Below are 26,849 nucleotides of genomic sequence, written 5' to 3' on the forward strand. Positions count from 1 at the left end.
TCAGCACACCGCGTGTACCTTTGAAATCACATTTGATTATTTTTTAACTTGCCTACATTTAAAAAATGAATACCGGGAAAAAAAAAAACTGTCAGACCACGTTCAGTTTTGTTAAATAAAATAATGTACACGATTATACTTTTATTCAGCTACGATGACATCGGTCTTTTGATTCCGATGAAACCTACCAGCTGTCTTCAATATGATAAATTCACTCTCTCGAATTTGAAGTTAGACATACATTGCTGAATATATACAACATTGCTGTTGATATATTCAGCAATGTATATGTACAACATTGCTGAAGATTTTCCCGAGTTATACAAAAATCATGCTGTATCAATGTTTAAAATTTATTACGAAAGCATTTAAATTTTATCAAAAGGAAAACTAGGCACAATGAGAATTCTTAAAAAACACAGAAGACTTGAATCTTGGAAATGATTTTAAACATTATTATTAGACAAAACACATCAATAAAAGTTTCTTTCCTCTTTCAGGTAAAAGATTTATTTCCGAATATAAACCTGTAAGCACTTCACCTTAAAAAAATGCTTTATTGAATTCATCATTTCAAATATTATGTCTTTAAAACACAGATGTGACTAATGTGGGAAACTTAGCGGCACACCATTTTGCACCCCCCCCCCACGGTAACTAATCTTGTACATTTCATATATGTAAAATCTTAACTTTTATATTCTAGTTATCTATTATGCCTTAATTTCATTTTCGTTTTTCTTTTTTATAACATGTTTGAAATACAAATAAAACATAGGCTGAAAATATATGGTTGTTTTTTTTTTTTTTCGTCTTACATAAAGAGAGAAATAACCATGCTTCGAAGATTCAAGAATTTTCAAAAAATCATAATCGAAAGATCAGTTTCGAAATTCAGATCCATTAGGAAATTAATTTTCTAATTTTTAGGGTTACTTTTTAAAGTTTACAATTTTTTAAAAAGTACGCTATCTGTTTATAGAGGTTTGTATCATGACATACACTTAGCTGCTTTAAATGCAATTTTAGAATTTGAGAAATACTGTATACTTAATTACAATTATACGAATATGATATCTAATAATAATATTTTCACCCTTCTCAGATTAAAGTAATTTTAATTAGAAAATTTTAAAATACAATATAAACGAACTTGTACACTACAAAAAGAATCTCATTTATTACAAGCATTTATTTATTTATTTAATTTTATCAATGAAAAACAAGAATTCGTTTAAACATTGCTACAACTAAAACTTAATAACAATAAATATTTCTTTTGTAGGAAAAAGTTCCTGTTCTGAAAAAAGTAACGAACACAAATTACGTTCTTTCTCTTCTAATTTCCTAAAACTGACTGAAAGATTAAGGATACCTGGTCCACATTTGAACTTACAGTATCCCAAATGAACTTTTTAATTCTTTAATCCTTGCTTTTAACAGAGTAACACAAAGTTAGATACATTAAAACATGTTTTATATAATAATTCACTACTTATTTTACCGCACCTTTTATTATTATTATTATCATTATTATTTCATGCTCACCCCCCACAAACAACAAACAAACAAACAAACAAAAAAAAAAAAAAAAAAAAAAAAAACCATCTGGTAGAACTGATGGAGCGATGAAAATTATCATAGCCATCAATCAGGCTTACACTTTTCAAAAAGCAGTTACCCTATGAGTTTTAGTTTTCACTTTCATGCTGCATTTAATAATAAATAAAAGGTATAATTTTTTGTTTATGTGTAAATTAAATACACTAAGCACAAAGAGAATAAACAAAATCATTATATGGCTCTTAATTTGAGAACGTCTAGTGTATTTATTGTGTCTTCATGCAGCTGCAAATGGAATGCTACCAATATCTAAAATTTAGAGAAATTTTGAAATAAACATGAAAAAAGACGAAAATCGATCCTTAAAAACGTTCTTTCTGACGTAAAAAACTTCCATATATTACTTTTTTATGCCATAAACGAATTAAAAATACACAAACTGAAAACGAACTCCATTTCTAGAATCGGAAGGTTTTGAAAAGCAAGAAAAGGCACTCATACGGTAAGAAATCAGAAAACTGCTCCTGCTCTAAAGAAATATAAAACATTTAATACTTTATAAAGATTACAGTAAGATTTATTTCCAGATTACTTTCGGCAAGGGATAGAACGATTCTTTCCAAACATTTCCTCCAAAACACTAAATAAACGCTACCCCAAAAAAGTTAAATATAAACTCATTAAATTAAAATATTTCATGAAGAGTAAAGATTGAATACCTACCATGCTACCTACTTTAGCAAAAATCTTGTAAAGATTAAAAAAAGTATGAAACACATTTGCTGATTAAATCTGCGCAAATTTTAATATAAACTCGTAGTTTCATTTTTCTGATATTTAATAAAATAATTTGATTATGGCAAAACATATTATGACTATTTTGCTTATGGTTGGAGATGTCATTATGGAGCATTTCTGCGGGAAACTAGCTCACATTTATGTTGTACATGATCGGAAATATCCAAAGATCATGCAGCCCACAGCTCTTTCAACCATCCAGAATACTATCGTATCGAGGGTTTCATGGATTTAGTCCCTCAAAGACTAGTCGATTCTGTTTTTGAAATAAGCTCAAGAACGTTCATTATCTGAAAAAAAGGAACTTGATTTAAAATTAATCTTTTTTAAAGATAAGAATGGAATCAAATCAAGAAAATAATATTAAAATGGATGCCTAGAAATAAACAAGTAGATTTATACTACCAACGCGTTAAATAAAAATCAATAATATTCCACTCATGTGAAGAAACTCTAATTTAGTAAGTCACTGCCCCTTTCATGTTTTCATATGTATTATAAGGTATTTCTCCCGCCACCTTCTTAGCGTGCCTTCTTGGTGCGGTCGTCTGCACGCTGGACGCGTATTCCAGAGGTCCGTGGTTCGAATTCCGGCAAAAGCGTTGCTCATTTTTTTATCTTTCCTGCTTCCAATTAACCTAATATCTCTACAGTATGAAAATACAACGAAAAGGAAAGCATTAGGTTTCTAAATTTCATCGTGAAACTAGACAGCAAATGGGGGGGGGAGTTTACAATAGTGCTAGGATAATAAAACGAGGCATGGGGATCAATGTTAAAGAATACTGTGTTCTGATTAATGAACCTTCAGATTATTCTCCATCTCAAAACGTATTTACGTATGGAGAACAATAGCAGAAGTCGGACTATTTATGTTTTGGGCAGTAAAATGGCGGTCTGCTAGTTATCACTTAATAATATAAAATAAATATCACTACATAAACATTTTAATTAATACACCAAAAACATTAGTACCATATCCATCCAATGGCGCAGTAGGGACTGTCCAAGATAATGGAAACAATTTGCTAAAAAAAGTTAATATTTTTCTTTTTTCGATTGATTACACAGCAGCCTAATAGAGCAGCCATCACTTTTTTCGCATGATACTTTTTCATATATTCTTAGGACTGTGTAAAACGGCAGGCAGATTTCCAATATGGATTGTAAAATTTTGATCGTATTGCGGGAAAATAAGCGACTTACCCAACTTTCAAAGAGGTCAGACTGTTGGTTATCTGTAACTTCAGTCTTAAAATTATTGGGAATATTGAAAGGTACTGTGTTTAAAATCATGACAGCATGCATTATGCTTCGTAAAACATCGTCTGCGAGACACAAATGTGGGAAGAAAACAAAACTTAAGTTAGAAGCACATTAAACAAGATTATTAGATGAAATAGAAAATCTAAACGATACTGAAATTAATACGAGTCTGCAGGAGCCAATTTCGACACATATAGTAGATAAGCAGAATATTATCTCTAAGCTTCTTGTTGCAGAAGTAAATACAAAATGGAGACTACAGTGGTGTCAGGAACGTAAAACACGTAATGCTCATTAATCGTAAACAGTAGGAGTTTACGATAAAATCTGACTGTTTAATTATGCTTTGGCCAATTATATCATGGTTTTTCGCAAGCTCCGTTATCCCGTTATAACAAAGAATAAATATAATTAACCACATAAGCATTTTAAATAATCATATCCAGCCAATGGCTCAGATCTAATGGTGCGAGTAAATGCATCTTTCAAAGATGATGATACACCCGTTCGCCAAACCGTTTAATTACAGTCTGAAGAACATGAAAATGAAGTTACGTATCTTCCTTCGCCTGTAGAATCACCAGATAGTGTGGTTTGTGCTGGAAAATACAGCGAGATCCAGAGAGAAGAATGGTATAATAAATATTGTTAACGTTCAGAACTTAAACATCTCGATTCCAAAAGATTTCAAACAGATTTAGACGCTAAATAACTTTTCTACTTACTTATGAATATACATGTTGCTAAATATATTTCTCACTAAGTTAGGGAATCTCTAAACAGTTTCCACAACTCTCAGCTTGGATTCTCATGGCGAAAAGCCATTACATTCATGAACGCCCATGCCTTATCCGAGACAAAGCATACTAGCTATTAGAATTCTGGAAAAAAAAAAAAAAAAAAAAACATTCACAAGAAAATATTCTTCCTATTATCCTACTTCGCATGCAAACCAAAAAGCGGTAGAGAGATTATAAAGATATGAAAGAATAGTAGCTATGTTGATTCGACCAGAATTTTCAAATCAAGACTTAAAAACAGTGCTTGAACAATAACCGATCTTACACAGGCACTTCAATGAGGTAAAAAAGAGCGACTTTGTGTAATGCATGCTTGCGCCAGGGATACCGAAATAATATACGCCGCTGTTATTGGTTAAGTATTAATTTATCACAAGTGAAGGCGGAAATGTCAAGAAATAAAGAAAAAGGCTAAAAAGCAGAGAAAGAGAGATAAATAAAAGTTGCGCCATGTTCGCCCAAAATTAACCCTGTCCTCCCATATATCAAAGAGTTCAGCAACACCCACTGAAGCCACACGCTATCCCGGAGGATAAATGAGAGACATCCCCTTTCGTGTATCCACAAGGCACATTTTCGCCTTCCTGCCGCGCCTCAATGCGCCTGCAAAGTGACAAACGCATGATATAACACCCACAAAACACCTCTTTCATTAGTTTTATCCCTTGGTGTAAAATAAGTACCCAAGGTAAGAGTTGAAATAACACTTTAAATCGCTCTTTGGTTAATTTGCAGAAGCTTCACCTGAAGTGAAAGAAACTAATGGAGTAGTGATGTTTCCAACCTTTTAATCATAATATTGGCATAGGTATTATTAACTATCTATGCGAGTGAAATGGCTATTCAAGATTTCTGCCCACACAATGAATGAATCTTTCACGAGGGTTGCATACGCTACGTATTAAAATTTGATTCGCTGAATACTGGCAATGGTGGTTCGACAACTACATCAATTCCAGCAGAAGTTATCAAATTGAAGCTTCAGAAAGAAGGAGTACGAAGATTGTACAGGGTGAACTGAAAATCCGGTTGCTTCAAAAGTTACCTTTACAAAAGTTACTTTAACAGTATTTCATTTTACAAAAATCGGTAATTTTACCCCCTATTTTCCCAAACGAAAAGAAATTCAACAATAACTGTTCAATTTACCAGAAACCAACAATCTATACGAATACTGCATCCAGAATTGAATTTTGAACAGAAAAAAATGCATAAAATTACGTAAACACGCATACTATCATTTAAGCCACAACAAGAGACTTTCGATGTCAAGGTCAACCAATACCGAAGGCACAGATGTTAGTTACTAGTACATGTAACTGGTATTCATACGGCACTTAACTTTAAATAAATGATTCTATTAATCTCTCTCTTCCGATATAAATTTTCTATACCAGGAAATATATCAGCTTCACTAACTCAGGTATAAGAAACAGTCAACTATCCTATCACCTTTCAACCACACAATCAGTTAGCTCTTTTCCTAATCGTGATTAAACGAACTACATAGCACATATATTATCTCTACTTTTATACACAGGGTGATTCGCTACCAGACCAACAAACTTGCAATAAAATGCCTTATGTCCCATTAATGTGTTGGTGTTTCTATTTTTATTCTCTGTTTCTTTGCACCATAGCTCGCTGCTACGGCATTTGCGACACTGCATTCATATGCAATTCCGAGTCGTCTCTCTACCCCTATACAACCTGTAAGTTTGTCGGTCTGGTAGCGAATCACCCTGTATAAGCAATATATTTAACATGGCATGCTTGTTTTCGTTAAGTGTTAATTTTTAAGATTAAAGCGTTATTTGAAATAATTTCACACGTTATTTTCTGCGTCTGAATACCCTCAGAAATTATTCAATTAAATCAATGAAACTTGCTTCTTCGCTTTATGCCATTGTGGCTTATTCAGTGTTTCAAAGAAACGTTTAGCTTTCAAACTGCGAGGAAACTTAGCAATGAGAAACTGGTTGACTGATTAATTATTTCAGAGAATGTTACGGTAGTCCGTTTCTAATACATAAAGAAGTTGAGGGCATTTTACAGAAAATTAGCTCTTATTCCTATTTCAGAAGGATACCACGAAGGCCAATTCGTGGAGATTAGAACCCGCAACAAATACCAATCGCAAGATCAGGAAAACTTCATTCAACTGAAAGGGAAAACTGTAAATATCCCATTCAAAAGGATTAGAAAGTAGAACTACCAGTACTCAGCAGTATTATCCACTCGGTCACTGATGTTGACGCTTAAGAATAAAATTAAGAAACACTAGTAACTCATTAAGCATATGATAATTGCTAGCTTAAGGCATTACGACGTTAACTCTTATACATGAATATACCTATAATATATATTACAACAAATTTTATTCGTATATATCACATAAACATGTAAATCATGCACCCCTTCTTAGAAATTATATTAATTTAGTGATTCGGAATAAACTGTAAAAAATTGTACTGCATGACAAATAACAAGTTTTGATTTTGACGATATTTTTTTCAATGGCAACATCATTCCGTCGTCAGTGAGATCGACAAACTCAACTGGTACGGAGTTCTATGTTGCATGCATCACATGTAATCCACTTCTCAATTTCGAATTTCTAACGAGCATCAGGAAATAATTAGATCATGGTAAGAAATAAATATGTTTCCTTTTTCTGGCTCTTCTGAAACTTTCAAAGTTCACCTGAATCAGTTGGTGTTCAATTCATAATTTACGTGACCTTTTAAGAAAACCTTCTGATTTCAAAGTATTGTTCTATTTTTCTTTAATAGAAAACATGCTGGTAAAAATCGACTGCTAGAATAATATTGCTGCTTTTATCATCTTATTATACTGAAATTCAAGGGGGGGGGGAACCTTCCGTTTTTTTCCTCCTGCAAATTTATTCCTTTATTTATCTACATATTTTGTAAACTTCCAACTTATTGAAAAGGGTTTATAGCTTGAGAACATAGATACTTCAGAGGATTTTTCGGTTTGATCGGTTTATCTTACATAACGTTCCCTCTCAAATTTAGTAATTCATTAGGATTTAATTACTCACAGATAAGGAGAGAAATTACTAACTCAAGGAAATTGAAATAAACATAATCCAAACTTTAAAATTAAGATTAAACATTAAAATTACTTTCAAAAATTTTTAACCCAACTTTGCGCTTCAAAATAACATTTATTAGCCTCATTTACGTACTTGTAATTACTATACTACTATAGAAAATCCTACTTTATAAATTCTTCCTAGAAGAATATAGGAAATTTTTCATCTCTTGGTTTCTTCATTGTAATGATGAAATTCTATTACAGATATTTACAGAAGTCTTACGAATATTTCAGCGTTAGTTTAAATCTCAATCTATAACTAGTATCTCGAGATATACAAAACAGTGTTTTAATTACTGAATAAAATTAGCTTTCATGTAAATTTTTATTTCCGATCAGGTGTATGATTCTTTAAAATGACTATGTTTTTTTCAAAGGCAACACTACTTATACATATATTGAATAAGTAGTTATTAACAACGATGCCTGAGGAAAAACTGTTTTACACGCATTTCTTAAACTCATCGAATTTACAGAATCCATCTAGGCCGTCTGTTAACGAACGATGTCGCAAACATCGTTCGTTAACAGACGGCGTGGCGCGGGCCGAACTTCCTCGCACTTCCCCCCCCCAAACACATTCCCTGATACATGTACACGCTTGGCACCACACAAAATATCGACCGGTCCGCTAAAGACAAGGAAAAAAGAAGCACACTCACTTCTGGCGGTGCGTATTCAGGAGCTCCCAGCTCCCTCTGGTATGCGAAAGCTGCATCGACGGTGGCTGGGCCCTTGTAAGGACTGGGTTCAGAGAATCCATTCTGCGAGAACATGGCCAGATGCTTCTCAACTTCTTCCGGATCGGCCAGGATACGAGTGGGCACCAAAGGAGCGTGGCTACGCAGCGAGGCGCAAGATGCCGGATCGACAGGGCGGGCCACGATCAGCCGGACGTGAGAGCCGGATTGCCGGAGGACCATGGCGACCTGCTCGGAGCCCATGCCGCGCAGGTTCACTTCCCCGATCTGCAGGATGTGGTCCCCGCTCTGCAGTCTCCCGTCCTGTAAGCAAGGAGGAAAGACAAAAAAATTAAAAACTGTAATCCATGCGAAGTAGTCAGTCAGATGCAGTTGTTACTAAACAACAATGAATATTTAGAAATGATATTTTTATATATTACATAGAAACAATTTCTAAACTATTATTTATCGATCTTTGGTTTGGTCAAAATTATCTAATCAGACATTATGGAAATTCTAAACTGGATTACAAAAGACCTAAGAATTTTAATCAATTACGAATATTCACCGAAATTTCGCTTTTCATTTAAAAAAAAAAAAAAAAAAAGAGAGAGAGAGAGAGAGAGAGGGGGTAATTTTTTGTCACAGCGTAAGTTAATAGCAGCAAAAAGCTTCTGGGCTTTAAACAAAAAACAAAAGCCACATCAAATTGTACACGTTTATATATCGCGTAGACAATATGACATTAGTTCCATCCTTCTCTTAAAAATGCAATTATACTTCATTTATATAATTGCATCGCTCTTAAAGGTGTAGCCTATGTGACATTCAAACTGCCGAAGCTGTTACCATTTGCTAAAATGAATCAATATCTGGCCAAATACTGTTTAGCGGCTACATATTAATCTAATAACAGACGCTGGGGGAAAAAAAAGGTCAGTCGAATTTTAATCCCTTTAGGATACATAAATTGATTAAAGCACTTATTATATGATTTTTTGTGGGGACGGAGGGGGAACAGAAAAAGATTTCGCACAACACAATAAAATTCCGATTAGAGAACTGCGATGGTCGGGAGTACTTGTTATTCTTCCAACGCCAAGTAAATTTAAGTTTTCTGTTACTTTATTTACACAATTCAAATTTCTTCTTGAATTCAGAAACAAGAAAAATAAAACAACACTGCATACACACACAAACATATATACACACACTTTTAAAGAATCTTTTAAATGACCATATATTTCTGCGTATAGGTCGAAAATTGCTATCACTTTTTATTTATTTTATTTTATTTTATTTATTTATTTATTTATTTTATTTTATTTTATTTTTTTTTTTTTTTTGTACGAAGTAAAGGAAGTACTGCAATCGCGAAAAATTTCGGGTATCATATTTTAACGGAAATATCCATTTTGACTAACTTGACATTTATACACATAGACAGAATAAAGGAGCTCTAACGGGTTGTGAAATTAATTCAAAACGAATTTTTTAATTTAATATGCCGTACAACGAAATCATGTGGTGTTTTTTCTCATCAAATTTTTTACTACTGCAATCTAGGAGACGGCTGGTATATTTGAGAGTTCAAAATGATTTACAAATAATTGTCTTCAAAGAGATATTACACATGAAATAAACGAAATAAAATTTTATTTAAACTTAATACAAATTAACCAAATTTCTTAACATCGGTATCCACTCTGAAATTTGCAGCAGTTTTCCGAAGTCTTCGAACTGAAGCAAGTTCGGTTGAATCTCATTGTCCTGCATTTCAACATTAATTTAGCTGTTATCCGCCTCATATATAATATCCCCTTCACTTCCGCCCACAGTACTGCTCAGCAAAAGAGACTTTTACTTCAAAATTAGCAGAATTCTCAGTTCTTTTCTTTAAGGTCCGCTTTAGCATTTATCATATAATACAGCTTAGACGCTTTAGTATTTATCATATAATAATTATTTAATTCATATCTATTAGTGCTTGTATAAGTATAATGTCTTCATCGTGTATTATCTGCCGGTGTGATTGCTTGACAATGGTTAGATTATTCACAATTGAAGCAAAATTTGCCATACTGCTGCTACAACGCCATATCAAAGCTGCCAATCCGGAAATATCAAACAAAAATGCAAGTTGAAATATGTGAGATTCTTTCGCGAAAAACAGGAAGTTTCCAGAAGATTCGACGACATTTCAATGGAGCCCCAAATTTATTTCATAATGGCATGAATAACAGTTATTAAAATATTCTTTCTGATCTAAAAGATATTAACATTTATTTAGGTAATCTAAATTTTATATTCTTTGACTAATTTCATTTTATTATTTTCTTACACCTTTATGCCAAGAAAACCATAAGTAGGCAATGAAAGCTTTAATTTATAAAGGTGCTTTTAAATATGATGAAAATAAAATTAATAATGCACATTGAGTTGTGTGGATAAACTTAGTAATGCACCATATACTGATGTAAAACTAAAATATAAACATTAATTAATTAAGCAATGATTGAATCTTTCTAAAAAGTGATACAAATGTCTGCAAGTAAATTACGACAATTCAGATCAAATAAAATTTAATACGAAAAATTTTTCTGGATGTGATAAATGGAATTTGAACAATTTACTTTTAACTAATTAAACAAATTAAATTTTTTGTTAGAAAACGTTTTTCAAATAAAGGCTGAAATTTATAAAAACCAGAAAATTCTGTTATCGACCACGAGACCAGAAGATGTAAAACCAAAAATGGTAGCTATGCATATGATACATGCACGTCCAAACTATAAGCGCTAAATGTGGTCTTCTAATCCAGAATAATCTAATCCTTGTTTCTCGAATGCAGGGTTGTGAACTGTACTTATTTTCAGCTAACAGGTCATGGTTATGCATGGTAGGCCGCCAGATTCGGGGACCACAAAATATCGCAGATCTAGAGCGACAACTGATGAATGCCTGGCAGAATGTGTAGCAGGTTGACATTAGGAACCTCTACCACTCCTTGCTTCGACGAATTCAAGCATGCATTGTCGCCAGGAGCGGTTCGACCAACTACTAATTTGAACACTCTGGGTGATTGTGCGCCGTGAACAAGGTACTATGACTTTGATGTTTTAATCATTTTATTATCTGTGTATGAGCTATACACATATTCAATTTCATTAAAACAAACATTTCCTTCATGGTGCTTCGATTTTTTGCAAAAGAGTATAATTGAAGTAATAGAAAATGATTAAGTATATAATTTTACAGCATGAACAAATGAAATTTTATTGTTTTAAGGTACTTGACACAGAAATGGGTTCCTTGTCTAAGCAACTTAGGAACATATTCATAGTTTAATAAAGTCGTAATCAGTTACAGTTAGTTGAATACTTCAAAGTACACAAGGGGTATCTGCCTACAGCGACATGCGTTCATGGAAGACTTTCTAAAGGAAGCTGATCCGTATTCAAATTACACATGGGGAAAACAATGAAAACACACAATGCAGCCAGCCCGTTCGCCTGCAATCGAACCCAGACCGGAATTCCAGCATTCAGCGGTTTTAACAACTCGGCCACTGGTGGGGTTATTGTCAAAAAATATAATTTCTAATTTGTTTAACAGAAATAAAAATATTATTTTTAACCGTATAATTTTTATTAAATGAAAACAAAACAGATAAAAAAGGAAAGCGTTCTCATTTGCATTACAGTAAAATGAATTTGGCTTACGGGAGGGATGTGAGAGAAAGAGACAAGAGATAGCCTAATTAACCGGATATTCGAAATAACTGGGTAGGCTAGTTCGCACTAATTCCGGATAACTGGAAATCTAGTGTACATATACAGGAAGAGAACCATGCTCTTGAAGTTAAATGGGCAAAATTTTATTTTTTATTTTTGACGATGCTTTGACAAATATAAACTTAAGTCATTGGTAATGGTGAGCTATACATTTGACAAAAAACTATATTCGAATATTGACAAAAAGCTAATTCGAATATTAATATAATAAATAATACCTTTTCGAAACTACTTCGAAAAGGTGTGGGGAGGGGGAGAGTTAATTACAATTATATCAAATAATTTTAATATCGGTCTTCAGTACATTACATTTGAAAACATTTAATGTAGTCATAGCAATTTAAAAAGGCGAACAAGATGGAGGAAGCTCCAGAAAACAATATCTGAAGCAATATAATCTGCACAGACTAATAGAATACTAAATATATTCAGTAAGATAGCATCCATATATAGAAATAAAGTAAAATTTTCATTAGGATGAGAAACCGAGGAGCGAAACCTAAGTAGAATGCTCGTTTCACACAATAACGAGGAGAAAGTCGCTACGATTAAAATGACATTCATTTCGCAAAATGAACAGCTGAATGATGCCGGCTGAAGAAGGATTTAATAAGTTAGAGAGCATCCTCTTCTCATTACGGACACAGATAATGAGACGCGCTATTTTAGTTCATCCACAGAACATCTTAATTTACTTCGATTTCAATTACCATTTACAACTTCCAGTAGAACTCAGTTTATCTGAACTAATTGGGGCGTAGCTATTTCGGTAACATGAGGTCAGTCTCTTTTCACAGAAAAACGAAAATGACTTTTTTTCCCATAAGATTTTTGATGTTGGTGTTATTTTTGAATACATTTTCTATAAAATAAACGTTAAAATTCTCATTTTGAGCTTTTTTATTTTCATTTAAATCATGAACGGAATAATATGCCATGGATGAAAAAAAGCATGATAAAAATTAATAGTTTTTAAGTAGCTTAAATTCACGCAAAAGCAAGCATTCACCCAAAATATTTTTTTTAAAAACATTCGAATTAAAAAAAAAACCCACCACGATTCGTTTTAGTATGAACTTTCAGAAACCATCGTCTGAAATACTCTCACCACGAGCAGCTGTCCAATGGCAAGTTTGTTTTCACTGAAGCTGGAAATTTATTTGTGACATTGTAAGAATTATGTTAGTTTTATTAATAGTTAAATTTTAAGTTCCTTTCCTGTCAAATTCTTAACTTCAATTTACTACTTCTGGCCAGAACGTAGTTTTGGAATCACTCTAAATACTTAATGAGGAGGAGCGGTATTTAAACCGCGAAGTCTACTTGCTGAGTTATACAGAATCAGTTTCTGATTTGCGCGCGTCTGCCTTTTGGCTACTCTCTCTCAAAGCTGTTATTACGCTCGGCCGTACTCAGGCCCTCGACAAGCTTCGTAGTCAAATAGAGTTAAGGGGGGGCATCTCGATTAGAATCTTGATAGCTTCGGATATATCTCTTTTGTTAATCTTAGGTTTAGTTTATTTCTTAGTCTCTTAAATTCAAGCCCAAGTGTCGGCTTTTATTGTACACTCCAAGACAGAGTTTTGTTAAATCTTATTGGAATAATAAAGGGTTAGTTACCCTTCCATCTTGTTGTTTCTTGTTACACGAACTTAAGCGATTATTCGCTAACTAGTTCTTATGGTTCGTCACTTTCTACAGTAACTGAGAAATACACTAGTGAGAATCTCACATACTGTAAAAACTTTTATAATTTTATCGAAGTTTCCATTTAATAAGCTAAACAAATTTACTTTGCATCAAAACTTATAATAACTAATAAAATTTTCATAAACAGCTGGATCCTTAACACGGATGGCAAAGGCGTTTTTCTGCAGTTTAAACTCATTCTACATTAATTTATGTCGGCAAGTAAATCCAATACCTAAAAAGTCGATTTACCCCAGGAAATTGTGTGTATTAAGAAATTCTCAAAGTCGTTAATCATAGCTATACGATAGAGGAGAAGATACATCTCCTAACATCTTCAAAAGTGAAGATATATATAACAAGCCGTCAGCTGTCTATGTAGGATAAATTAGTAAAGTTCTGATAATCTGACTACCAAAAGTGATAAAATACAAAGATATGAGTCGTGGTAGCCAATTTCCGGACTAACAATGTTTCCAGGATACGGAAAACTCGTTTAAGCGCACTCACGAAATTTGAATTATTGATCTAAACTGAAAACTCAGCCTGTGAAACCAAAGCCGCAGCTTCTTAAGCGAAAATTAATTAACTGCAAGTGAGAAGGGTGAGAATAACTTTTAAACTGCAGACGCGTTGCTAGGGGATTTCTGGAAATTATAGAGGTAGGCTGCAGATAGTTTAATGGCAATTCACTGAAATTTAAACAAATTTACGAGCATTCGAAGACTTGAATGCAGCGAATTAAAAGCGTTCTGTAAAAGTTACGATGCTAAATTAAGTCAATGAAAATACATGAGAATGAAATACAGAAGATTCTTTTAAAGGCTTAGTTAAAAATTCATTTAAGATTGATTACCTTTTATCATGTCACAGTGAATCCACGGATATAATTGCAGAAGCAATTTCATCGTACATATCTACTGCACTTTATATTCAAAACATACGTAATTGATTTTAAAGCAATGTGCTAAACACAAATCTTAATGTTTTTCTAACACACTAGCTTTAATAAACTTATAAAGAATTATCACATTCCCGCCTGCGTGCTATAATGATGCAACTAGTAGCGTGCCCTAGTAGTAACTGAAAGATTCCCGGCGAAGATAGAGCTGATTTTTCACGCTTTTGGGGCCGAGAAACTCGATATCTGTATTAGAGATGAGTAAAAGCGTATTTTTATGAGATCAGATCACAATCGCTCGTTGACTGCAATTAAACTTTTTTTTTAAACGATTCACCGATCACTTAATGAATAAGATAGGGAACACAAAGCAGATCAGCAACAGCGGGAAAAAAAAAACAGACGGGAAGTAGGGTTCTGAACAGATTTCTTTCAACTCTAGTTCTAAGATTCCTTAAAATCGCTTTTCTGCATAGAAGAAAAAATTCTGCAATAAAAAAATGCTAAAAATGTTGGGAAATGATAAGTATTAAACTCAGTTTTAACATCGAGAGGAAAAATATTCTTTCTACCCTAAAATGCAAATCGAACATTCCTGACACGCTTCCAACAACAGCTCTCAGTGACGAATTCTAAAGGAGCTATACCTCAGTTTAGTGGAAACACCGTTCGTTCACTCCATTAAGTTAACCGCTTCTTTGAATTAGTTCCCAAGCGGATCTCCCATCTTTATGCACTCTTTAAATTCACTTTCTGTGACTACACCATCCTATATTCTTCTAGAAAAACTATGAATATCATATATTTTTCAGATTTTATAACGGAAATAAAAATTAGAGGAGGTGATACGAATTCTCAAGAGTTATAAATCACTATACAAAGAGTCCAAATAATGAAGAGGACAAGAAGGCAAATCCAATTGCTATATTTTGTTCTTCTCGGATTGTCAGGACGAGAATTACAAAATACCCTGATATTTGTTGCATTTTGTGGTATCTTGTTACATGCATTCTACGACACCTTGTTTGCATTTCGAGGTGCTATGCCAGAAATACTTCAGCTAAGTTATATATCCGGGGGTCTTATGGCAGAAAATATCGTAATAATCGAAAAATACCATCGTAGCTCTAAAATATCAAATGACTATACGAATTTCTTGGAACTGCTTATAAAACATAAAGACATTGCAAGCTAAGAATACTATTTGGAAACTTTACAAGTTTCTGCATATGTCATGGCTAAAAGTCCATTTAAAGACGCTATCACACATTCAAAACAGTTCAGTAAAGTAACTGTTAATGCAGTTTTTATGCTTTGTCACATGATACACAATAGCCATTCACCACGGATCACTTCGGGATTACCACATGAAGATGAAACTCAATCTCCATTACAAATATAGATTACCAACAAAGAACTTCCATTCAAGTTCTATTCGATGCTGACTGCGTAAAAATGTACGATTTACAACATTTTGAAAGAGAATGGAAAAAAATCTCGCGTTTTCTTGCAATGATGAAGCCAGCAGAAAAATTCTTTGAAATAGTTGAAATAGTCATTCGAAACAGACGGACAAGTGATAGAGCTGTAAGACATTTTATAAGCTGCTCATTTATTTAACTTGGTATTTTAAGTAGAATGTGCTCAGAGGGGCAAGTTTTGTTTAAGTATTTTATGCAAATTTTCTGCATATTTTTTTGACGACCCGTCTTTTGTTTTTCTGCATAATAAAGGTACTTTTATGTATACAGCAAATCTATTCTTAATAGAGCATAAAAACAGCATAATTGGTCACTTCTATGCATTCCATTAAATGGCTGTTATTTGGCAACATTTTGCTTTTTTAGTGCAAAAACCATACATAATTTCCTAACGTAATTATAAAAAGAAATGGACTACATATATTTAAATTTAAGGGTAGATTATTGTGGATCTCCAATAAGACAAATGAAACTTACTACTTAACTTAATATACGATTTAGCTAAGACGAAATGAATAGAATTCAAGACAGATTTTTAGAGAAAATATGGTAACACATAAAAGAATTAACTCACTTTTTTATTACGCCCATTAATCCGGTCTCCCTCTGGGAAAAAAGTTATACCTTGCCCCATTTCTGTGTCTTTCCAAAATTAGCAATAATAACGATATTTAAAATTTCAGAAATTAAGATATATTGGGAGAATTTTTTTTCAACTTACAGCTTCGTCTTTCCAATTTCTGAGACCATCCCATTACGATATGCTATACTAGGAGGACATAGTATTATCATTTCAAAGGCATAAAACCGTGAAACAAACTTCACAAGACACTTTTTTTTTATTTTTTATCGAAGCAGACTGGTTAAGTGACAGATTTCAGATGCTTTTAGGAACAGACACAAGGTTTTTAAATTACTTCTCCATAATAAAAAATTATGCACCGATTAATTATCATAAATTTAAAAGACATGTTCGAGATTCTTAATATATTATTATTGCTATTAAAAGTTGTTCTCATTTATATATATTTACAATACATAAATGAAATGATAAGATATAGATATTTATATATAATTATGATAATGTTATGAATGTTAACTAGATCGCGAGATTATCTAACTGAATGACAGTTTGATAGCGTCATATAAATGACGGGAAAACTCCGAAGCGTAGGATATAATCACACCTACCGACGTCAAAGCAAAAATAAGTTCTAGAAGAAATATTTATTTGTTTAATGTTTCTAGAAGAAATGTTTATTTGAAACTTACTTTGCGCCAAATACAATTCAAAATTATAATACCATATTTCATAGAATTATTTCTACAATTTACGACTAAATAGGACCTGAATTTTTTTTCCAGTTAATTAAGAATATCAACGAATTTATGGGTTAGCAGAAGAAAATATATTACTCCACATACAGTTTTCAGTATTTTTTAATTTCGTAACAATTATTGACTTCAAAGGAGACATAAATAAAAATAACGCCTTTTATCCAGCTTTAGTTCTTAGAGCTATATTTTAATGAATTCACAAAAGGAGAAAATGGCAACCAAACTGCACACAGAAAAGAAAACTCGTACCAAATTACTAATCTTTTACTTCGAAAAGCTATTACACATTTAAAGGATAAGTTGAAGGATTAACTGAAATGAGTGAAAAGCTACATTGATCATTAAAGGTTTCAAGCGGATTTTCTCTTCTTTCCCGAGGGAGGGAATTTTCTCGAAAAATCCGCCTAATTGGAAATTGGGGGGAGCGTAGCATTAATTAAACGTAATTAATCATTGAAAGCGTGCATTAACTGATTAAAAGAGATGTTTAATGGAGAAGAATTGTTTAAGGTTCGAAAAGGAAACTTCGATTACAGAATGGAAGAATTTAAGCAGCTTTCAACAAAGACATCCTCAGTTAAATACGCGAAGAGAGACAGATTGATAAAATAAGCAGTAAGAATAATTTAAGTACCTATTTTAAAGCCTTAGATTTGAAAGAAATTTTTTTCTTTTTTCTTTTCATATTAACTCACGATAAACCTACATAATTTTCTGTATTGTCTTTACTTTTCAATTTAGAGATATTTAAGAAAATGAATTTTAATGAAAAGAAGATAATGGAGAGCTAATTAAGGGACTGATATATACTAAATGATCTTCTCTCCCTGCCAGTTTAGTTTTTTTATAGTTAATTTTAAAATTTACCAGCGGAAGTAACCGATGCCAGTTAAGTTAGATTCAGAGTAATGCATCTAACAAACAAGACAACGATGCCTCTCTAATCCTTCTCTAATAACGACAAAAAAAAAAAAAAAAAAAAAAAAAAAAAAAAAAAAGATTTATAGTCAAGCATTTTTCAGTCTAATGCGATATGGAACTCACATAAAAAATTTCGATAAAAAAATAAGCTAATTCTCTCATTATGTCAGAAACAATGGCAAGCAGTTTTTAATGATTTTCGTCTTTCTAATCAAATGGGCATAAAAGCTCAAATTCCATCCAATATTTCACTTATATTCAATTTAGTCGATTAAATGTGGGGGAAAAAACACGTAGTTTATCAGAAATCAATAACGCAAACAAGAAAACAAACACGCAAACAGACATTCTTCTTTATATGTATAGATTTTATAAAACTTCTTTATATGTAATATTTTATAAAAAATTATTTTTGATTAAAAAACTCACGATTTGAAAGTGAGCAATAGCAACACGTTTCGAAATAAAGCATTTTTATCTGCAACGCGCGAGACTTGTCACTCAGAAAAATGAGTGTGAAAATTAGCGCTTTCAGAGTTTTTAATTAATATTTCGGCTGACTAAAGTCGTACGAAGATGGGATAGTCGAAATGGCTTCCCACGAATATTTGGAATCGGGGGAAAATGTATTTATTGTTTGGAAATGCTATTTTTATTTCCTCGTAAAATTTCGAAATTTTTTATTAACATAATCTAGGATTTCAAAGCGAGCAGGGACAACAACTTTCAAAATAAAGCAGATTTTTACTCCAGCTGGCGAGACTGCTGCCGTTCGGAAAAATGAGGGCGAAAATTATCGTTTTTTCCGAGTTTTTAATTAATATTTCTGATTTTAGCTAAAACGGCCCTTACCCAATTAAGCATGGAGTCAAACTGGGCTTGGATGACAAAAATGGGAAACTCGATTCATGCTGCATCCCCGAGGTATATGCCACACTTCATCAAGCGTATTATCTGGAGAGGGTTGGCGAGCCAGTCTCTCAGCAACCCATGACCAGATGTTTTCAGTGGGCGACAGATCTGGAGACCGTGCAGGCCAGGGCAGCAGTCGAATACCTGTATATAGAGGCAAGTCAGAACACGATGTGCAACATGTGCTCTGGCATTATCTTGTGGAACATGGCGTTTGGATGGCCTCGAAAATAGGGCACAACCAGTGGACGTAAAATTTCAGAAATGTACCCATCTGCGTTCAAATTACCGGCGATCCGAACTAGAGATGTGCGTGTCATGTACACAACCGCTGGCCAAACAATCTCATGCAGGGCCCCTATGCCAATATCGAATGCAAGCAGTCGACGTGCGGTCTCCTCGAACACTCCAGACACGTATACGGCTATCAGAATACTTACTGCACGTAGAAGCGGGAACTCGTTTGAAAAGGCGACATTGTGCCACTCCTGTATCCAGCTTTGTCGTCAGTGCCGCCATCTTTCTCTATGCTGCAATGTCAAGGGAAGCGTACTGATAGTTCGCGCTACTGAAAACGTCGACGCACCTTATGAGCTGAAACTGGGCGTGCTGCAAACATGCCCGTTTCCTGACTAATGGTACATGATATGATTATACGGTTTTTCAGGGCTGACCTCACAATATGTCTCTCCTCTCGGGAGTTAGTCATGGGAGGGCTTTGAGATCCTGCATGCCGTTCCGTATGACCCTCAGCAATCCATTGATTCCATAGCGCACAACAATGGTTGGATGTCGACTAGTGCGACCCGCAATATCACGGAACGATAATCTTTCGATAGGCAACGATCATGCCTCTATCGAATTTCGAAACTTGCTGGTAAGCATTTCCTCTTCTTATTCGAGACAACACGATATTCTAAGCAAATTCCAATCTTACAAGGAATTTTCCGAATGAGAAATCCACCACACAACGTTTCTTTTATGCAAAGCTTCAGATGTCGTTTCTCCCTCCTGCGTCGTCTAAATGCGCTGAAATGCTAATCATTTGAATACCCCAACTTCTTCTTTCCATGTGATTTTGACGTTCATCAGATCATTCCTTCCTGATACTGCAATTTTAACTGCCAGCTGCGTACTTCCTTATACTGTCGGCAGTGTAAATTAACGAGGCGTTAAATTTTATATAGGTGATATTACACTGAAACTCACATTTAAAGAATTAACAAATAAAAATATAGTTATACTTTATAGCAACGTATAAAAGAAAGTAAACTACCTACTATGTTTTTCTAATAGAAATTTATGATTCTGAGCTGAAAAATTGGAATGACAAAAATTCTGAAATTTAATCCTAATAAAATTAAAATTACAAAACAAGTTCTTGAAATTAATTGAAAGCAAATGCAAGAAGAATAAAAATAGATACTATGGAACTACAAGAAATAACATGTGATACCGATTCCGGAAATTTTCTGGTTTCTGATTTCATCCACATCTATTTCTAGTGGCATTCTTCAATTTCTATTTCCGAATTTGTTCTATTTCCATTTCATTTCTACTGAATACTATTTCTGATCCCCATTTGTGTGACATCTATATCTATTTTTATTCTATTCGACAAATATTTCGATTTATATTCCTGTTTTCACCAACATCTTTTTTCTGTTGTTACTATAAAAGGAAAAACTTGAACTTCTAATAAAAACTAAAATAGTTATATCTCACAAAGAACCAACTTTATTACATAAATTTCAGTAAGGACTGCAATTTTTCAGCAGGAACAAAATACGGGAAAATACTATAATAGAATAGTATATGATTTTCCCTAATGATAATCTTTTTTTCGACGCAACAAGTGTAGTTCCTGTGAAAGCTCATTTTGTACACAAATTAAAACTCCAGTTATAAGACTACAATTTAGCGAAATTAGAAGACTCTTTGACGGTTTTCAAGTGTTTAACTCAACAAGTCGTTGTTGGAAGCAGCTTAAATTCTTCCAGACTGGAACCGAATTTATATTTCCTGACCATAAACATTTAATTTTTCTTCATATTACGTGCTTACTTAAAAAAACAATAAAAAAGTAGTTATATCTATAAAAGAAGAATTTTTCAAAGTTAATGTGTTAAAAATCTATGAACACAGATATAAATCATTTGCCAATATATTATGAATTAAGTTCAATTACTTTTATACATTTTCATATATTATTTTACTACTTCATTTTAAATTTTATGTTGAGAATACAATTTATTTTTATACACCTTATGTAATAATGCCTTATAATTTTTGAACAAAACATCTTTTTTGTACTTAGTTACTATAGTATTTCCAATAAATTTTTTGGGAGGAAACAATCCGGGCCAAACAGCTTTAACTGGCAATTTAAATGAATTACCGATGACTGAATTAAGTTGTAAATTTACATTCTATAAACATTACGCGACATACATTCACTAATTGAAACAAGTAATTTAAACTCTGAGCAAAAGCTTTCTGATACTCTTGAGCAATCTGTAGAATTTAACCTGCAATTATATTCTTGTTTTAATAATACCTTCGTACTATTTCTAATAAAATTTTAACGTTTTTAAAAGTTGCATGTAATTCATATTGTTGAGCATAAAAAATTATCTACGCTTTTAAAAATGTACCTTTAATTCTTCTATACAGCTGAACTTATAATTCTCTTGCACACCACAAGCTTATGATATCACCAAACCGCTCGTACAGAGAGCTTCTAAAATTGTACATCCACTTTAACATAGCCATTTTTTCTCCAGTTATTGGAAAACAAACCGGAATGAATAACTACAGTCCAGACTAATTTCACCATCCATTCATACTGATTCAGATAATGAATTATGTCAATATTTTAATAAAGAAATAAACTTCTTGATTCAAATAAATACAACTTAATACCAAATTTGGTTAGATGGTGTCATCCCTACTGCGTTCAAACGAAAATTCATTGCAACTACGGTCAACAGAAGTGCTATTGCTTATTTCAATAATGTATATTCAGACAGCATAAATTTCATTTATCACTAAAATGCAATTTTTCTCTACTGTGCTTATCGCTGATGACAGATGAAAGTGAACACTGACATATTAGGTATTTTAATCATTTCCCATTCAGATTTTAATCTTAAGTTTAAATGCAAATGCTGTACATAGAAAGAACATATTGCACTTCAGAGGAGTTTTCTTATAAAAGCAAAACCCATTGAATGCATTTGGAATGAAATTCAAACTAAATGCTTAATAGTATAATGATCGAAAATAGGAGACATCGGTGTTTCGTGCTGTTTATGGCGACATCAATAATCTCACTGAACTGATCACCGTCTCTGTAAAACAATTATAAACTCTCCTGTGATCCTCGATGGAAACATCAGAGCACTACAGATTGGACAAGTGATCACAGATGGTGGTTTGGGGCCATAACGTCTCCCTAGAGCATGCCACGCAAGCACAATCATATTGAGCTTGGGAAGCCGAGCTGACCAGTTCTGCGTGAAATGATCTGCTCTTGAACTTATTCCAATAATCAAGCTTGTTACGGACGATGCATTATCATCTTGTATTAATACTTATTCATTAATAATTTTGGCTGCTGTCCAAATCTTGTAATCAATGACGGATTTACTCATTCCACCCACCCATGACTCTTAATGAACTTATCAAATATAAATATGAAGTAATACGTTAACAATATAATTAAATTCGCACGACAGAACGCGCAGTTTCTAAATATATATATATCACATATCATAAATTTCATTTCATAAATTGTACATTTCATAAATGTACCATATGTGATATATATTTAATTATTTATGGTTTCCTATCTAAATATACATTACATTTCAGTCATGTAAATATGACTGAAAAGTGGGAATAAATATTTAAAAATAATAAAGACAATCTTTTAGTTAATTTACAGCATCACGTCAAACTACACATGAAATAGACAAAGCATATACAATCATTGAAAAGTGCGCATTTATCACTGTTATTCAAACAGCTGCAGAGATGTTAAAACAATGGGCAATTTAAAAGGAGGTTGAATAATAATCAAGAACTTTTAACGACCTTCTTTCACGATTAACCAGTCTGATTCATTTCGTACCAGTCGCTATGTCTCATCATATCATAAAGACCATGACCCAACGGATCCGTGTATGCACTGAGAAATCTGGTGACAAGATTAAAGGGTGTTTCCAGGCTCAAAATAAACTGAAGTGAAATTACTTCCATCCGTGCGATATAAATACTTTACATCTGGCAAACTCGCTATCTCAGGTGGGCCAAATAGTCCTCATTGTACAATAATTTGAGTCGCAAGTTGGAAAAAATGACATTTTCATGCTTAATAGTGTATTTAAAAAGTGACTAAATACACAAAATTCTACCTAATACTGTAGCTTTTTAAAAAAGAAGGAAATCCAGGTAGCAGATGGAAGGCTATTGTTTCTTTCCCGATACCAGACATATTTTTTCTGTTACCAGCTTTCGAATGTCTGCAGACATGCTGCTGATACTAAGAATTTTCAGAACAATTATGCATCTACGTTAGCCTGGATATCGCTGGATACTTGTTTCTTTTCATTAGAGAGAAAGGTTATTCACATTGATACGTGCTACCGAACTCAGAAATCACGTATAATGCAAATTTGCGGCGTTTAGGGAAGAGGGTAGGCAAGTATTTGTAAAATTCGGGGATAACGATTTTACTGTATTCCGGCTTTATAGCTGAGCTTAATTTCTTTTAATTCTAACTTTGTAAGAAGTTTTCTCCTTCCTTACGCTATACTTTAGTTGTGGAACTGGAAAGCACGTTTGTTAACAATCGGAAAGTTCGGAGTTCGAGTCATAGTGAAGGCCTTGCTGAATTTTCATGTTCCCTACTCCGCAGTACAAAGAGTTGGTATCTTCTTTACGTCGGTTGAGAAAGCATTTTTGTGAAGAGGGTGTTTCAAGGGTCCTTTTTAACACCCGAGATTGTACATACGTTTCGCTATTTGATGGAATTTAAAATTTTATTAATATAATCCTGAAAAACTCATTCTGCCTGGGAAACGTAGATGAGAAACTAGAAGGTAAACGAAAGGCCCGTTCTAAAATAAATTAAAATAAAAAAAAAAAAAAAAAAAAAAAACTATTACAAAAATAAAGTAAAACCCTACCATATTATAACTGTGTATTTTTGTCCAAAGAGCTTTGTCCCTGAAGGACTATTGCTTTCGTTTTGCGATTTTGCGTCGGAACCCTATAAACGGCGTATCACTTTTCAAATCGTTTTGCGACATTGCTGTTGAACTGAATTTTATGGTTTAAGTGCGAAGAATATGATATTTAATAAATGAAAGTAACACACAAGACGTTAAAAAACGCCCCTTTGTTCGTAATTTAAAATCTAAAACCTTCCATTTTTTTTTTCGGGGGGAGGTGTTATTTTTCTCAGGTAAACCAAGGGCTGTAGAATAAGAAGTCGAGAGCCATCTGTGGCGCGAGAGCAGGAATTTGAAATGCCTGTTTTATATCATTGCCGTATATGTACATATATAACTTGCATTGAAAATAAATATATTTGTATTATCAGAAACATCTCTGTGGCGTGCTTTCTATTACAGTCGAATTAGAAAGTCGAACAAAAATCAGTTTGAACGCGAGATTACAAAGACAATCAAAAATTATTTCAGTGGGTAGGACCTTAAGGAAACTAAGGCAACAGTTTCAACCAATTACCTGGAATGTACGACTTATATTGGACTGATAACAAGATCAAACTTGTCACCTATTACTTATGAGGCCACAAATTACAGAAGCCTGCCAGGCGACGCGGGAAGGGTGCGAAACACAGGCAAGTGCGATCTGATTAATGCACATCCCGTGCGAAGTTAATTAAGGTGCTCGGTGAACGAGCGAGATGTTACCGCAAAGCTCCGTTCTGATGAGGCCGCCTGTTGAAAAGTAACTGCAATTCATTACCGTCGTCAGCTGAGTAATAAAACTGCCGGATAGACAAGTCCGAGGGAAAAGGGATGGGTGGATTTTCATGTAATTAAGAGGATAAGGAAAACGCGCAAACGAATATTTTTGGAATGCGGATTCAAGTTTGTAAATTCATAGTTTCTACATTATACGAGTACTTGAACATCGTCAATGCATTGAAAGAAATTAAATATGATAATACGAGGACTAACTATATCTATATTTTCAAATAAAATTTAATTTTGCTTACGGAAGTTCCTCAACATTTCTTTCTGTAAAATTACTAATTTCATCTAAACATTTCTACCCTTAATATTAAAATGCTTCTCAAAATTTAAACAGTTCCAATATTCTCCTTAAAAAGTTAACATTTCCCAACTTAATTACTGTCACAACATAACTAAAACATATTTATATGCTAAAACTACATTAAGAATTGAATGAAACTGAAGCTCTAGCAGCATTAAGATTAGGCATAATCAATGGAGAATGCATTTATGCTGACTATACAGTTATCTAATCTTTTGGTCATTCCATTTCAGATAATCAGTTTATTAGGTCAATTATACCAAATGATAAAAGGCTTTTCTGCAAGGAAGAAAGACGCTTTCGTACAGAACTTCTTAAATAAAACTGGCTCATACTGAGGGAAAATATTAGGAAAACCATGAACATGCCTCTACAGCCTACCTGCTCTATCACTGGAATTCAGAACGGATAAATACCCACAACAGACTAGGGATAAATAGGGACCAGGGATCTCTTTTAAGTCCTGCAACTGAAGAGCTTAGTATGAACCGGTTTCAAATTGCAGCGAACGAGGTGGCTGCACAGATGTTTCCGTGTTTTTTTTTCCCATAGGTACCGCAAATATAAAATTTAAGAACTCAATGCATTTCGCTTCTAGCTGATAGGCCCTACGATAGCTGTTTAATTAAACAGATGACTTTTAATTAAAATAAAAAAAAAATCAACAAAACCGACAGTTGCTACAGATGTTCTATTACGATCTTCAAAAACTTAAATAGCTTACTCTCCCAAAAGTTAACTGTCTTATTCTCTTTCTAAATATTTTATTTACTTTACCACACCAAAAAGTTAAATATTTTAAATAAGTAAAATACCCTGTCAAATAAGGAAAAAGACCTCCTTTTTTTTACACCGTTGCAAATAAGTTTTTCTATAGAATCCAGTAATAAATTATTATATTTTCATACAAAGAGTTTAAAACATTTTGTTACAATAACAGTACCATGAACTGAGAAAACTTTTGAAGTCTTATAACATTACTACACAAAAGATTTGTATAAGAAGAGAAATAACAATAAAATTTTTATTTAATTACAGCAAAGCGATATAAACGCACCATTCAAGCCCACACTATTTTGGATGAAGCCACTGTTCTAAAACAGGCACCCAAATAAACGAAGAAAGAATTTTTTTTTTTAATTCCGGGGGGGGGAGGAAGTAGGATTTTATTAAAGGCATCCATTCAATGCAGAGGAATCTCCAAAATAATAGGGAAGCGAAGTATTTTTGTGACATCAATTGAAAGAAACACATATAAAGTTTCTTTTCGAAAATCT

The 26,849-nt window shown here is 33.3% G+C and overlaps 1 protein-coding gene across 11 annotated transcripts in view; it reads right to left on the reverse strand.

Moving 5' to 3' along the window:
- Positions 1–26,849, reverse strand: part of LOC118192223 (multiple PDZ domain protein-like) — a 1,451,385-nt gene that overhangs the window by 939,655 nt on the left and 484,881 nt on the right. For all 11 annotated transcript variants that reach the window (XM_085818535.1, XM_085818539.1, XM_085818542.1 and 8 more), the window contains one exon: positions 8,210–8,551. In XM_085818535.1, coding sequence (XP_085674661.1) covers positions 8,210–8,551 — 342 coding nt within the window. The remainder of the gene's footprint in view (positions 1–8,209; positions 8,552–26,849) is intronic.

This window comes from Stegodyphus dumicola, chromosome 6 (assembly GCF_044657685.1).
Source record: "Stegodyphus dumicola isolate Sdum_Otavi_A_Nest chromosome 6, ASM4465768v1".
NCBI lineage: Eukaryota > Metazoa > Arthropoda > Arachnida > Araneae > Eresidae > Stegodyphus > Stegodyphus dumicola.